This window comes from Physella acuta, unplaced genomic scaffold, assembly GCF_028476545.2.
Source record: "Physella acuta isolate Inbredline_101_S28 unplaced genomic scaffold, ASM2847654v3 ptg000801l, whole genome shotgun sequence".
NCBI classification, from domain to species: Eukaryota; Metazoa; Mollusca; class Gastropoda; family Physidae; genus Physella; species Physella acuta.
This window is the reverse complement of record NW_026732319.1, coordinates 370,822-387,934: the sequence shown is the minus strand read 5'-3', so window position 1 is coordinate 387,934 and position 17,113 is coordinate 370,822. Positions and strand designations below refer to the sequence as shown.

At 34.3% G+C, this 17,113-nt stretch overlaps 1 protein-coding gene across 1 annotated transcript in view; it reads right to left on the bottom strand.

Annotated features, from left to right (window-relative positions):
• Window positions 1-288: 288 nt before the first annotated feature.
• Window positions 289-17,113, bottom strand: part of LOC131951146 (uncharacterized) — a 32,846-nt gene continuing 16,021 nt past the window's right edge. Inside the window, exons 5-6 of the mRNA XM_059313440.1 lie at window positions 2,010-2,110; window positions 289-396 (exon numbers count right to left, since the gene is read on the bottom strand). Coding sequence (XP_059169423.1) covers window positions 366-396; window positions 2,010-2,110 — 132 coding nt within the window. The 3' untranslated portion in view covers window positions 289-365. The remainder of the gene's footprint in view (window positions 397-2,009; window positions 2,111-17,113) is intronic.

Sequence of the window (17,113 nt, the reverse complement as noted above, 5' to 3'; positions counted from 1 at the left end):
TCTCAATTAGACATATTTTACCTGCACATTTTAAAAAATAAACGTTTAAATTTTAAAACATCGCTTTATTATGGTAAAACAACGTTTGAGCTTATGAGTTTCTCTTCTTTTCAATTAGAAGGAATGCTCTCGAAAGGGATTAGAATTAATTATGATTGATTATGAAGTTATCCAATATGTGTCGATACGTTTAATACATATTCGATTTCAATCTTCTAAATCCATCTGGGTAATTTTGTTAGGATTTTAAAGAACACCAAACAATACTGTTTTAAAATTTGAATTTACACTTTATTTCAAATTTCCGACTTCTTGACCATCAAAGTACCAATGGGCCTCACCAGTTGTTACATGTAGTGCCAGAACTAATAGGGCAGCTGACCAATGTAGTTGCCCCTGTAATAAATCATGCCAAAACAAAAATGTTAAATAAAAATATAAATCTTTATTTCTTTATTTTTATCAAATATTTTGAAATAATTATTTTTAATAAAAATATTGCTATCTTTTATCAAATGTAAATACTTAAATAACTATAAAAATTGATTATATATATATATATATATATATATATATATATATATATATATATATATATATATATATATATATATATAAAAGTTATTTTTTTACCCGAGGCCTACATATATATATATATATATATATATATAAAAGTTATTTTTTTACCCGAGGCCTACATATATATATATATATATATATATATATATATATATATATATATATATATATATATATATATATATATATATATATATATTTATGCAACCAAGAGATGGTTTGTTATTTTTTTTACCCGAGGCCTACATATATATATATATATATATATATATATATATATATATATATATATATATATATATATATATATATATATATATATATATATATATATATATAAAAGTTATTTTTTTACCCGAGGCCTACATATATATATATATATATATATATATATATATATATATATATATATATATATATATATATACATATATATATATATATATATATATATATATATATTTATGCAACCAAGAGATGGTTTGTTCTGTTTTACTTATCGAGTTACAAGCCTTTTTTTATAGGCACACGTATTCTAAGACCAGAATCGAACGTCTTTACAAAAACATGTTAAGTCGCTGAATCCAAACAGCTTTCAACTATCTATAAATAAACGTTTTCTTTCTGCCCAGTTGTGCCCTAGTTAGGGGTGTGTGAGACACCGTGTGTTCACAGGTTAGTGCTCACACTAGGCTCACGTTTACAGGCCACACACTCTCAGCCGACAGTCACACGTACACACGCATACACACGCACACACACGCGCACACTCGCACTCACGCATATGCACACACACACACACACACTTACTGAAACTGTTTACATTTATTGTCTTCTAATCCAAGACAACTATTGAAAACATTAGATTTTATAAGTTTAACTTATCAAAATGAATTAACTGCGTGGATAGTAATTAACTGTATCAAACTAAATGAAATGTGTACTTACGGTGGATAGTAATTAACTGTATCAAACTAAATGAAATGTGTACTTACGGTGGATAATAATTAACTGTATCAAACGTAATGGAATGTATACTTACGGCAGAGGCGTAGCGACCCTTTCCGGCGTCCGGGGACAAACTTTTCGATTTGCACCCCCCCTCGAGATTTCGATTTGCACCCCCCACCCCCTCAACCTTTCAATTTATTTTTCCAACCCATTTTGGCGCCCCCTAAGGTCGGCGCCAGGGGACATATGTTCCCCCCGCCCCCCCCCCCCCTCGCTTCGCTACTGACTTACGGTGGGTATTAATTAATTGTATTGAACTAAATTAAATTTGTACTTACTGTAGGTAGTAATTAACTGTATCAAACTAAATGAAATGCGTACTTACGGTGGGTAGTAGTTAACTGTATCAAACTAAATGAAATGCGTACGTACGGTGTGAAGTAAATAACTGTATCAAACTAAATGAAATGTGTACTTACGGTGGGTAGTAATTACATGAGACCAGATTGGGCATGGCCCCGGTTACATTGACGCACTGAGTGAAGGCACAACCCACCGATGTTGATTTTTTCCACACCATCTGCCAACAACACAATTGTACATCAGTATGGTTACATCTTAACTTTTATAAAACTAACTGTACCAAAATATATTTATAAAGAAAAGTAAAGAAGCCTTTTTAGACCTAACGATGGTTGGGGCAGATGGAGTAGATTTCATACGTTCCTTTTCTCGACATACGAAGGGATAGTGTGGTCAGCACTATGCCCAGCCGCCTTTATTTCCCTAACGTAAGTTAGGTACCCACCAGAGTTGGGTGGACTCAGGGAACTCGAGACTCCCGGTTTAGCAGTCTAGCTATCTACCGCTAGACCACACCGTCCCATGTTTTTTGAATATTTCTTTCTTTAAACGACTGGAATGCTGATAGCTGGAAGCAGATAGGTTTACTTATTCCTTACATAAAACTAGTACTAGCAGTTTTAAAAAGTTTAAGTACAGTCAAATCATACATCACAGGATCGGTTAGAAATAAAATCATATTAAAAACAAATAAAAGCAAACTTGCGAATATAACTGTATTTTGTAACGAAGATTTGATATTTAAAAAACAACTAGGTACGTGTACAATTCACATTTGTGCATGCGAATCGACTGATGGTTGCTATTGGTTACATTAATGAGTTCAATTTGATGAATAGTCATTACTCCATTCTGTACATCATTCGATACGACATACACAATTAGTTTAAGTGATTTTTACCCTATTATCTACTGCATTTTAATATATATATAGTGCCTTTATAGATAAGACATATTTTATATTGCAGCAATATTTTAAAATAACGGTTTATCATTGTATCATAAAGGCTATGTACGTTCCAAGTCACGAACGTCTCGGTCTACGTATGGTCGAGTGAAAAACGCAGTAACAAAACTTTAGTGCTAAAATCGACTTAAGCTTCGGACAAGTCTTGTTACAAAGATCACGAATAGTAAATACAACAATGTACGAACATACTGATTTACATTGGTTTACGATATCCTCGCTTAAAGTACGCATAAAGCATATAGCATATACACTCATCTACCAATAGTGACAGTAAAAGATGAACTCGTGTCCAGCTAATGAACTTTAATACCGTGTGTACACTTGCCACATGTACTATACATTGCAACATATATACTATACATGTCTAGAAAAAAAATATTTCGTCATACGTTAAATGTATAAATGGGGAGGGGACCTACTTGTTAATGGTAAGGTTTTTTTCGACATGTATAGTTTACATGTTGCAAGTATAAAAGCGGTGTAACAGAACTTTTGGCTTACGTGAAAACATGTATACAAGACATGTACAGTATACATGTTGCAAGTGTAAACGCGGTGTTACAAAACTTTTGGCTTACGTGAAGACATGTATAGGTTCTCTCCATACGGTCCGTAGCTGTGTTTAAAAGCGCACTGGGCTGTCCAGTTTTTGGCGTAGTTGGCCAACGTGGTGTTCCATACCTTGTGAGAAAAAAAATTACGCTCTTAGTTTTCCAATCAAAATCCTACTCTGGCAGACATTCCTTATTGTATGAAGCAGCGTAACAAATTTGTATTTAATAAAACACTAACATTCACGCAAGTGTAAGAGATTTTATGAGCTAAATGTTGCGGGTCATTTAGAGGTTAAGCTAGAATAATCTAGAACACGGGGGATAGCGTGTTTATTAGTTGAGTTAACCCCCAGGGTGATTATGTATTTGTATACCAAGGTCGACGCGTGTATACAAGTTTTAAAAGCAGAGTTAACGACTGTTCAGGGAATGTTTTTATAGCAACTAGCAAAGGGGGATCACTGTGAACTGGAAACCACAGTTGGTAAATGTATTGCCCAAGGGGCTTCACTCTTGTTCGATATCTTTTGATATACGACATAGATTGCTGTCCTTAGCACCCAAGGGGCTTTACTCTTGTTTGATTTCTGATTTTTATCTATTACATGGATTGCTGTCCTTAGTTGACGAGCCTCAACAGCCCGAGGGCTTGAACCGGGGAATGTTGTGTTAACACTGAGCGAAACCACTCGAGCATAACTAGATGTTAGGTCTAGTGATAACACATCAATAAAGTTAACAATAAACTAGCATTGTTTTTTGTGTGATTTCTAAACACGTCAACAATGATTGGCAATACAGCTCTCTTCTTTTTGGTTGTCAAGTAACTGGGAATGTTTGCGGTCAACTTAAAAGGTATCACGAAACGATCAAATTTTTATAAATACATCAACAAACGATGAACGTACTAAATCTATCAAGAAACGGTCAAGTTACTAAATCTATCAAGAAACGGTCAATTTACTAAATCTATCCAGAAACGGTCAACTTACTTAATATATCAACAAACGGTGAATTTACTAAATATATCAACAAACAATCAACTTCCTAAATATATTAGCAAACGGTTAACATACTAAATATTTCAACGCACGGTAATTTTACTAAATATATCAAGAAACGGTCAACTTACTAAATATATCATGAAAGGCCATCTAACTTAGTATATCAAGAAACGGTCAACTTACTAAGTATTTCAAGAAACGTTTATCTAACTAAATATTTCAGGAAAAGGTCAAATTACTAAATATATCATCAGAGATCAACTTATTAAGTATATCCAACCTACTAACATATCAAAAAACGGTCAACGTACTAATATATCAAGAAACGGTCAACTTACTAGGGCTGGAATCTTGACAGCCGCCCTCACATCGTTGTGAGATTTTAGAAACGCGTCAATGTTGGCTGTGGTCAGAGGCACGGACACACCGGCATAGGCCACAGCTAACATAGCGAGAAACAACTGGATGGACTTCATGGTGGCTGGCTAAAGGAAAGGGAAGCTTAAGCTCTGAACAGCAAATCATGAAACCTTATAAATATAACGAAGAAAATAAGTAAGATTAAATTAGATAGTAATAAGTTACTTCTAAAGTATTGTCGCAAAACTGCAACGGTATGTAGTATAGGGTTAATTTACACAATACTACTATTAAATGAACAAATATATTATTAAATAATTAAATAAAAACATTAATAAAATATATTCATGAAATAGTTTTTTTATCTTCCTATTCTAAAATTGAAGGATATATTAAGCGTATCTAATGGCAACGTATAATATTATTGCAACCTTTTTTTTTAAATTTAAGCTATATTAAATAATTTTAAAGCTGATTTTTTTAAATAGACAATTCTACTTATGTCTATTGTCCAGTCAAATTTCCATCTCTCGATAAAGTTTACTTTCCTTTAAAATTTTGTTTTAATTTCCAGAGTTAGTGAAATTATAGGTCAGGATGCAGTTCCATTTTCCGTTAAAATTCTTTTTTGGTTAAATTTCCGGTTCTGGTTAATTTCCTTTCTTAGTTCAATTTCGGGTTTAATTTTTTTTATTAAGTACTGTTAAGGATTTATTCCCTAACAACTTTAAATTGCCTTTTTCATTACAATTAAATTTCCGTCACCAAATAAATTTCCGTTTTTAATTTAATTTAACCTCTAGTTAGGATGCAGTGTATGGGTAATGTTTCATTTTTTTGGGTTAAAATTTCGGTGTTGTTTAAACTTATGTTTTCGGTTTTTCTTTTGTACAGCTTGAACTATTCGTTTACGATTAAAGTTCTGAACATATTTCCAAAAATATTGATCTCATAATTTGGTAAAAAAAATTTGATTAAAAATAGAGATTGAGAGAAAATGTAGTTTCAGGGATATCACTCAGCTTTGTTTTTTTAATTAACCTGGAGAAATAAATCAGTTCTCGCTTGATATTATTAATGTTCAAAGAAAACGTACTCAACTTCTTGCATATTGTTCTGCAAAGATAGCTTGTGTTTTGTCCCATTGCTGTTAAGAAAATAGTTTTAAATAAGGTTAAAACAATGCGATTTTGCAAAGATAATTTCCTTACATATAATAAAAATTTACGTACGGCTGCCTACAACTATTCTTTAAATATATGACTCGTAAAATGTCAAATGACAAACAGTGGCTAGGTACAAAAAAAACCTTCTAAAGACAATAATATAAAAGCCCGCCAGACGAGATGGCCGGACACAGCCTACTATCAAACGATGTGAATATTTTGAGTCATGCCTTTTCAATGTAAGCTTTGATCCTTCTTTTATTTACAATAATAGAAGCAAATGACTAGTGTTTGTTTTAAATACACTACTGAATTTTTTTTTAAATCTTCATAGTGTGTTATGGCTAGCATTAATTGTAAGTAATATTTCACAATGGCAAATTTTTAATTAAAAAACAATGTTTAAGTTTGAATTTGAGTTTTCGTTTGAGTTCGAGATAGCGTTTTTGTTTTCGTTTCGTTTACGTTTACGTTTAAGTTTACGTTAATGTTTACGTTAACATTTACGTCTACGTTTGCGCTTGTTACTTTTTAAAGACATTAAGCACGGTAAAAACGCAGGTTGAACTTATCGGGTTTGAAACACTAGTTAGCCCTTTTACACTGACTTTTACTAAAACGTGACATACCAATTTGGCGCTTAGCATATGCACACAGGTTTATTTGCCTTACTACTACCAATCATAGTGTATTGGGTACATCCAGACGGTCATATCCATACCAAAAGTTACTTTGTTAAGTCGACATCTATGACGTCACACTCTCTTGACTCAAACGCATCGAAAACTTTTTGACAGCAATGCTTAAAAGTACCCATGTATACAAATTATACAGTGAACAGCTACAGTAGGGTAATATAACTCTATGCCTGAACAACTAAAACTGTAGTTTTCCTGAATTTTACAAGCGAGTCTACATCTCCTTGCATGGTCATTTGTTAAGTTTGGTTTGCGATATTCTATTGAATGCATGGATATCTACAGAAAATTGTGTCCGTAAAAATAGTAAAAGGACACGAACTACACTTTTTAAAAATTGGTCCAATAGTGTATGATGTCGCGAATTCGCGACATACCGTAGTTAGCATAAAAAGACCATGGCCAACTTGCTATGGCTTGCAACATACAAGTAAATACTAGTTGTACACGCTGTGGCTTCGAATACTTTAATAAAACCATATACAAATTTCAAGGACTGGCAATACACAAACAAAATCATGGCAAACTTATTAATTTTTCACAAAGTTTTAAGTTTACCAAAGCTGGAGCCTTTGAAGCCACTAGGGCTGTTAACAGACAATCTAAAGATGGGGCATCATACAATCGCTGTCAATACACCAAACACAAAGTCGTTAATTTACCAGAGCTGGTGCCCTGGCAACTACTCGAGCATTATTGTGAGCCTTCAGAGAAGCGTTGATGTCGTCATTCAACAGGGTCACAGTGCGGCTTGCCTGGACAATAGAAAGCGACACCAAAGAGAACAGGATTGCCTTCATGATTGGTAAAGCTAAGTTTAAATATTTATTATACACATATATTAGTGTGAGGTTTATAATTTATATAACAGATGTAAGTCAGTCAGTCAGACGGTCAGTAAGTCAGTCAGTCAGTCAGTCAATCATTTAGCCAGTCAGTCAGTCAGTCAGTCAGTCAGTCAGTCAGTCAGTCAGTCAGTCAGTCAGTCAGTCAGTCAGTCAGTCAGTCAGTCAGTCTGGCAGTCAGTCAGTCAGAGGGTCAGTCAGTCAGTCAGTCAGTCAGTCAGTCAGTCAGTCAGTCAGTCAGTCAGTCAGTCAGTTAGTCAGTCAGTCAGTCAGTCAGTCTGTCAGTTTGTCAGTCAGTAAGTCAGTAAGTCAGTCAGACAGTCAGAAGGTCAGTCAGTCAGTCAGTCAGTCAATCAGGTAGTCAATTACTTAGTGAGTTAGTAAGTCAGTCAGTCAGTCAGTCAGTTAGTCAGTTGGTCAGTCAGTCAGTCAGTCAGTCAGTCAGTCAGTCAGTCAGTCAGTCAGTCAGTCAGTCAGTCAGTCAGTCAGTCAGTCAGTCAGTCAGTCAATGACTCAGTGAGTCAGTCAGCCATACATTCATCCATCCATCCAGCAAGCTAGCTAGCCAGCCAGCTAACCAGCCAGCCAGCCAGCCAGCCTGCCTGCCTGCCTGCCTGCCTCTCTGTTGATCTGACCGTCTGTCTGTCTGTCTGTCTGTCTGTCGCATCTCCAAGTTACGTCAATGCTTTCTCTATGTTATGTACACTTGGGCGGTGCGGGCGAAACAGCCGAGTAGGCGTTCGATCATTTCAATTAACGTTTATTTAATAGATGCAACCCACACGCTGAACAATAAACGGTCCTCAAACTGGTGGTTGTTTTGGTCTTTCCATAACTGAAAGTGTATTTATTGCTATATGTAAAAAGTGTTTGGTGGGTAGTTTAGACGCCACAGTAGAGATGGTTAGTTAATCCTTTAGGCATTGAGAATTTGTTATGTAACACAAAAAGTCGACATTTTTTCGTCCAATCCCTGATTCCAAAATCTTTATATCGTATTTCCTTCGACGACCCATTACATTATGTTTGTTGCCAATGGACCATTTAATCATCGCCATTCACCGAGAAACAATTCGGTTTATGAAATAAATTGTAATAATTGGGTTGTTCGATTTACTTGACTGAAGTAAGCAAATGGATTTTTCAATTAAGGATAGTCAGTAGGAGCTATTGAGTAACTTAGTAGGAGACAGTTAACGGCTACATTGAAAAAGACTTTATGTGATAGAGTAAAGGCTAACGTACAGGAGAGTTTGTGTAGTGTTAGGTGCAGGTTAAAACTATACAGCTAGATGTGGAAATAAGCTTGTAGTATTTGCACGTGAAGAGACTTTGCGATGGTGATTCAACGTAGGCAAAGTTTTAGATTCCCCCATTCACTTATTCAAATACTCTGCAGCACAATAAAGCTGTTGTTGTTTCTCTCTTTCATGTAAGTGAACACAAAAGTGGTAGATCAATATTTGCTGTGGATTTAAAACAAAGTACCAGCATAATAAAAAGCTTCTGATCCTGCATCTGAGTGCGTAGCATAACTGTGGTTGATGGACCGTTAAGATGACGCTTGCAATGTAACTGATAGTGTTATGTTCGACTGTAATGGAGTAAGTTATTTAGGGCTAAGGAGAACGTACAAGCAGTGGACTGAAGCAACCTTACCAGGACTGGACAGAAGCGACCTTTCCAGGACTGGACTGAAGCGACCTTTCCAGGACTGGATTGAAACGACCTTTCCATGACTGGACAGAAGCGACTTTTCCAGGTCTGGACTAAAGCGACCTAACAAGCATTGGATTGAAGCTTTCTAACCAGGGCTGGACTGAAGCGACCTTTCCAGGACTGGACTAAAGCGACCTAGCTAAAACTGGTTAAAGCAACCTTTCCAGGACTGGAATGAAGCGACCTTAATACAGAAGCGAACATACACGGACTGAAGTGAATACTAACTACTGAGTGTGAGTGCGTAGTTCGCATGACTCCATGGATGGTAAGCAAATAGCTTTAATATTGACATATTACAAATGGCATTGTTTTTTACGTACTCGTCATAACTATAAACACTTTTCCGGTTTCATAAGTAAATTTTTTTTCTTCATATGAATGTCTTTATTTGTTATTTTCTTACTTATATAAGTTTCAGTTTATTCACTTAAAACACCTAACATATTATTTTAACAAAAGTTCGTATCAAGTTCTCCATATATCGCTGCAGATACTGATATTTTAGCATGTGAATATAGTTTTTGGACGGAGAAAGAGAGAGGGAGAGAATCGCGCACTTGATCTTTTATATATTAGGATATATCTCTCAAGCAAGTATATACTTTTTAAATATATCATTTTTCCCCGTTTAGGCCCAAGACATATGAGTCAGGTGAAAAATAATATGTTTTAAGGACCATAGCATGCATGGGGTGCACCGTTAAAACAGCTCAGGACAAAACAACCCGGTCAGAACAGGACCCCACAAAACGACACCCGGCAAAACGAACCAGTCAAAATAACCCCGTCAAAAGGGCTCCCTGCAAATTGGCTCCCGTCATATTGACTGGCTATATAAAGGTTGTGGCTGTTAGAGAGGTTTGAGCTGCTTGATTCAATAACATATGCGAATACCACTACCATATTAATATATTATATCTGTGAGCAATCATTAAACGATTACTCATCTAGACAACAGAGATGACGACTAATCAACTAGATGCATAAAGGTTTCCTCTTCTTATGTCCCGTTCACTAAGATGATAAAGATAGGACTCACTCTCACTCCATGCACAGTAACCAGTCTCTACACAAACACGTCAATATCAAACTATATACGCCACATCAACCATTCGTTCATCATACTAGCGCACCACTATTCACTCGCACCAATCTATATTCAGGAAATGCTTCATAACAATTTAGGCTCCCGACAAGTGGGCTCCTAACGTTTAGGCTCCCTTTAAATGGACACTTAAAATATTGGCTCACAACAAATAGACTCCCGACATATTGGCTCCAGACAAATGAATCGTACCACCACTATTAGCATAAACGTTATCATTTTGTCCAACCCACCAACCACATGCAGTTCCTACTTCCACTATCATAATAGGCCTACTCTATTTTAAATGTCTGAAATGTCTGAAGTATGCAAACAAAATCGCGATTTTTTACAAATCTTGACGTTTTACAACTCGCTGAGTCGGAACAACATAGTTTTGAAATTATTTCCGTATTTTAGTGTGTGTATGTATGTGTGTGTATCTGTGTGTATCTGTGAACCTGATAATTTGAGTACTTTTTTATCTAGGTTAATGAGATTTCATATATAATTATTAAATTAAATTTTTAGTATCAACTTTTCGGCGATTTCCAATAACCGGAAGTGGGACTTTTTCTACTTTGAGTTTTTAAAAAGCCTATAAATCAGGTACTGTTTCAAATACATAAAAGAAAATTCACATGAGAAAAAGATCAAAGTTTCTGCCTTCTCAAAAATTGTGATTAATTTCCGTTGAACGGAAAAGGAAATTTACGCTATTTCCGATTTCGCAAAAAAAAAAACAAAAATAAATTCATAAAGTACTAATAATATTCATTTCATAGGAAATTCTTCGATTCTCTTATATTTTAGAAAGTGTAAATAATGAAAAATGGATACAAAATCATGTCTATATCCCTAATTTCCTTCCCCAGTAGTGTAATATAAGAATATTCAAGAACGTTTAAAGAAAATCACTCTCGGTTTACTTTATACATTTTTATCCGTACTTTAAAATTTTAATGCACTAAAGTTGCAAGACTAAAACTATTTCGCACCAAATAAACATGATAACGTGGGTATAATACTGCGGAGTAGTAGGATAGTAGGCCTAAAGCTTACTAATTTCATATAGTTTTAATTTATTTATAAAAATTCGCTCCCTCGTTTCGGTCTAGAAGGGGAGAAAAACAGTCGGAAGGAAGCACCATGTGCGCACTTCTCATTTTGTTCGCAAAATACTATCATAGTTCTATTATATGAGTATGTTCAGCGATATATGGAGAACTTGATACGGACTTATGTTAAAGATAATATGGTATATGTTATAATTGTAAAAGCACAATTTTATTCAAAGTACATACACGTACACGTACACGTACACATACACGTACACGTACACGTACACGTACACGTACACGTACACGTACACGTACACGTACACGTACACGTACACGTACACGTACACGTACACGTACACGTACACGTACACGTACACGTACACGTACACGTACACGTACACGTACACGTACACGTACACGTACACGTACACGTACACGTACACGTACACGTACACGTACACGTACACGTACACGTACACGTACACGTACACGTACACGTACACGTACACGTACACGTACACGTACACGTACACGTACACGTACACGTACACGTACACGTACACGTAGACGTAGACGTAGACGTACACGTAGACGTAGACGTAGACGTAGACGTAGACGTAGACGTAGACGTAGACACAGACACAGACACAGACACAGACACAGACACAGACACAGACACAGACACAGACACAGACACAGACACAGACACAGTCACAGACACAGACACAGACACCGACACAGACACAGACACAGACACAGACACAGACACAGACACAGACACAGACACAGACACAGACACAGACATAGACATAGACATAGACATAGACATAGACATAGACATAGACATAGACATAGACATAGACATAGACATAGACATAGACATAGACATAGACATAGACATAGACATAGACATAGACATAGACATAGACATAGACATAGGCATAGGCATAGGCATAGGCATAGGCATAGGCATAGGCATAGCCATAGGCATAGGCATAGGCATAGGCATAGGCATAGGCATAGACATAGACATAGACATAGACATAGACATAGACATAGACATAGACATAGACATAGACATAGACATAGACATAGACATAGACATAGACATAGACATAGACATAGACATAGACATAGACATAGACATAGACATAGACATAGACATAGACATAGACATAGACATAGACATAGACATAGACATAGACATAGACATAGACATAGACATAGACATAGACATAGACATAGACATAGACATAGACATAGACATAGACATAGACATAGACATAGACATAGACATAGACATAGACATAGACATAGACATAGACATAGACATAGACATAGACATAGACATAGACATAGACATAGACATAGACATAGACATAGACATAGACATAGACATAGACATAGACATAGACATAGACATAGACATAGACATAGACATAGACATAGACATAGACATAGACATAGACATAGACATAGACATAGACATAGACATAGACATAGACATAGACATAGACATAGACATAGACATAGACATAGACATAGACATAGACATAGACATAGACATAGACATAGACATAGACATAGACATAGACATAGACATAGACATAGACATAGACATAGACATAGACATAGACATAGACATAGACATAGACATAGACATAGACATAGACATAGACATAGACATAGACATAGACATAGACATAGACATAGACATAGACATAGACATAGACATAGACATAGACATAGACATAGACATAGACATAGACATAGACATAGACAAGGACATAGACATAGACATAGACATAGACATAGGCATAGGCATAGGCATAGGCATAGGCATAGGCATAGGCATAGGCATAGGCATAGGCATAGACATAGACATAGACATAGACATAGACATAGACATAGACATAGACATAGACATAGACATAGACATAGACATAGACATAGACATAGACATAGACATAGACATAGACATAGACATAGACATAGACATAGACATAGACATAGACATAGACATAGACATAGACATAGACATAGACATAGACATAGACATAGACATAGACATAGACATAGACATAGACATAGACATAGACATAGACATAGACATAGACATAGACATAGACATAGACATAGACATAGACATAGACATAGACATAGACATAGACATAGACATAGACATAGACATAGACATAGACATAGACATAGACATAGACATAGACATAGACATAGTGCACTAAAATTTTCGTGTCCGATTGTGACACGTGGTTCTATTAACATAAATAAATTTTGCATCTACCTTGCATTTTTTATCAGTCGCCAAATGTTGAAACTATGGATAGTTAAAGTTAGATTTTGAATTGCGTGTAAACGACATCAAAAGAAGAGCTTGTTGAAGTGTAACCGACTCATGTGGGTTATTTCAGTACCAGCTGCCTCATATTGCTGGTGCGGAATATCGACATTTGTTATATATATATATATATATATATATATATATATATATATATATATATATATATATATATATATATATTCTTGTTTATATATATTTGTATATAGACATATATATAGATATATATATATATATGTATGTTTGTGTGTGTATATATATACATGTATGTACATATATGTGTATATATACATATATATATATATATATATATATATATATATATATATATATATATATATATATATATATATATATATATATATGTATATGTATATATATATATATAAATTATATATATATATATATATATATATATATATATATATATATATATATATATATATATATATATATATAAATATATATATATATATATAGTAAGTGCCGCACCAGGTGACACACACTACGCCACTGTATTAAACAATATATTTCTCAAAAACAAAAATGAAGTTAAAAAATGTAGTAAAAGGAAATGGCGACACGCGTTAGAGATCTGATTTCAATTTATTTTAATAATTACTTAAAACTTTTTTAAAAATAGATCGAACTTCGTAGAAAAAAAAGAATTTTGCTCCAAGTACACATCAAACAATGAGTACGAAATATTAGTTGTTCTTTAATGGTTTATTCACGTTTTTGAGACAATGGAAATAACGTAAATTGTTATTTCCGTTCAACAAAAATTACTGGAAATTCGACAGAAGGCAGAGAAATAGAAATTGCATGTGAAATGTGAAATTGCATTTCTCTATATGAAATAATACTCAAGCTTTTGAAAAAAAAATTAAAGGATAATAAGTTCCACTTCAGGTTACCGAAAAAAAAAAGCTGAAAAGTTGACACAGAACTACACATTTAATATATAACTCTTATATAAAATTTTATCCATATAGCTATAACGGTACTCAAGTTATCGTGTTTACAGACATACACACACACTCACGTACACACACACACGCAAACACACAGAGACATGTTTACAAAATTACAAAACTATGTTTATTCAACTTCAAGAAGTAAATATTGAAGAACAACAAATATTAACCAAAGTAAAATGAAGTTCGTTATGCGAAAAACAAATGATTTTAAGTTTTTAAAATAAGAAACAACAATTAGAACTTTACAAAAGTTGCAACTATAAACGAAAGCTTTTTAAAAAAAATCAGTAAATAACAACACTAAAAAAGCAAACTGCTCGTTATAAATTGCAACATTGCAAAAATTGCTTCAACACTACACCGTCTGTTATTAAATGGTTTGCTCATTTGATGACTCATCTAAAGTGGATGAGGGTAACTTAAAAACCAGATTGTTAGCTAGATTAAAAGGACGTGCAATTAATCAGCACTTAGGGTACAGTTTTTTGTTTGTTTTGTTTGTATATAAAGTGTGCAATTTTATGTTAGTTGTCGTTGTCATTGAACATAATTGAAGAGTTGGTAAAAAGTTCTTCTTTACTATGTAAGTATAGACCAATAATTTTACGTGGCGGTGTTCTGTTTTTTTAATATATATATATATATATATATTTATATATATATATATATATATATATATATATATATATATATATATATATACTACTAAAAGTCAAGTTTGTTAACATGTTTGAATATTTATTTTTTTGTTTGTTTGTTTGTTTGTTTGGCTGATTGACTATTGTGATATGTTCTACTCTATCTGGAGAGCTGTAAAATAGTATGTAGGTAGAAAATAATTTTTTAATGCAGACAGACTGTTAATCACAAATTTATTTAAAGACGTTAATTAATTTATTGATTTATTCATACGTATATTAACCACAATTTTTAAAAAAGATTTGAATAGCCACTAGACTCGACGGAAACAGTGACGTCACATGATGTGTTTATTTTTTTACATCGATAATGGCGGCCTATCGAAGAAGATTGTGTTCCCATTCCAATGTTTAACGCGTTCTAAAGCTAATTTTCTGTCGGCTTTAACTTTAACAATACGTCCGTTTGCTGTATTTATTACGTTCCAACACTTATATCAATTTTCAACTGTCTTTTTTCATTTAGTTTTACAATAAATTTCTCTAGATCTAAAGATCAGCTGTCGAAGGAAAGTTATGAATCTAGCCTAGATCTAGATCTAGCCTAGACCTAGGTCACTAGACTCAATGTAAATTGCAGATCTAGACTTAATGTAAAATCTACATCTAGAATCTATTTCAGGCCTTAATACATCTAGAATCTATTTCAGGCCTTAATTATTTTATATAAATCTTTGTTTGGCTAATTTAAGATAAAATTTAATTTGAAAGTTACTACTACTAGACTTAGATCTAGATCTAGATCTATGCGCGTAAATCAAGTTGCATAAGGAGACTCAAAGTATAGTATAAAAATTCATTTGTGACGTCACGAGTAAATAGCTAAGTTGGTAGTGTAGTCGGCTCTCATGCGGGTGGCACAGGTTCTAGACCAGGGGTCTCCAAACTACGGCCCGCGGGCCGGATGCGGCCCGCGATGTCCTCTCATCCGGCCAGCGGAGATATTTTAGTCCACGGAAAAAACGTTTGTTGGTGATGGCTGAGGAACTTTGCTCAGAAAAATTAAAGACATTCCCAGAAGAAACTGGCCCCAGAACTGAAATTTGATAGTTAATGCGGCCCTCGGACTGAAAAGTTTGGAGACCCCTGTTCTAGACCAATATATCAATGATATTTTTTTTTCAATTTTTTTTTTTAGATGTGAATGATAAAGTTGCCTATCTGAACTTGCAGGATACAGGGCAGGTGAAGTAGAGTTCATCTGTTTCTTTGTCCTAAGCATATGAAAGGATAGTGTGGTCAGAGACATGCTAGGCTGGAATCGTTTTTTAAACGATAAAAACATGTCTGAGACTTGGCGGGACACTGGGCAGGTGAAGTAGAGTTGAGTAGGTCACCTGTGACGTCAGTATATGAAGGGATAGTCCGAAATCGGTGTTTTCGGTGTTTTTAAAAGATTAATTGTTATAGTTGCCACAGGTTTTACTCTTTCGCATAACGTAAGGAAAATAAAAAATTCTCGCACATTGCTATAACATAGGGACATTTAATCATTTCTATAATAGAAAAGAAACTGGATTTTCATTTTCTTTTTAAAATTATTTATACAAAACAAATAATGAAATTGCAATGTAAAAGTTTTAATTGTTTAAGAGGGAAAGGGGCTCCTAAATGCCTTGGGTCCCTATGCCTTGCTTACGATAGCTTTACGGTAGCTACGCCACTGAAACAGAAACATAAACAGAAACAAAACGGAAACAGAAACGAAAATAGAAACAGTAT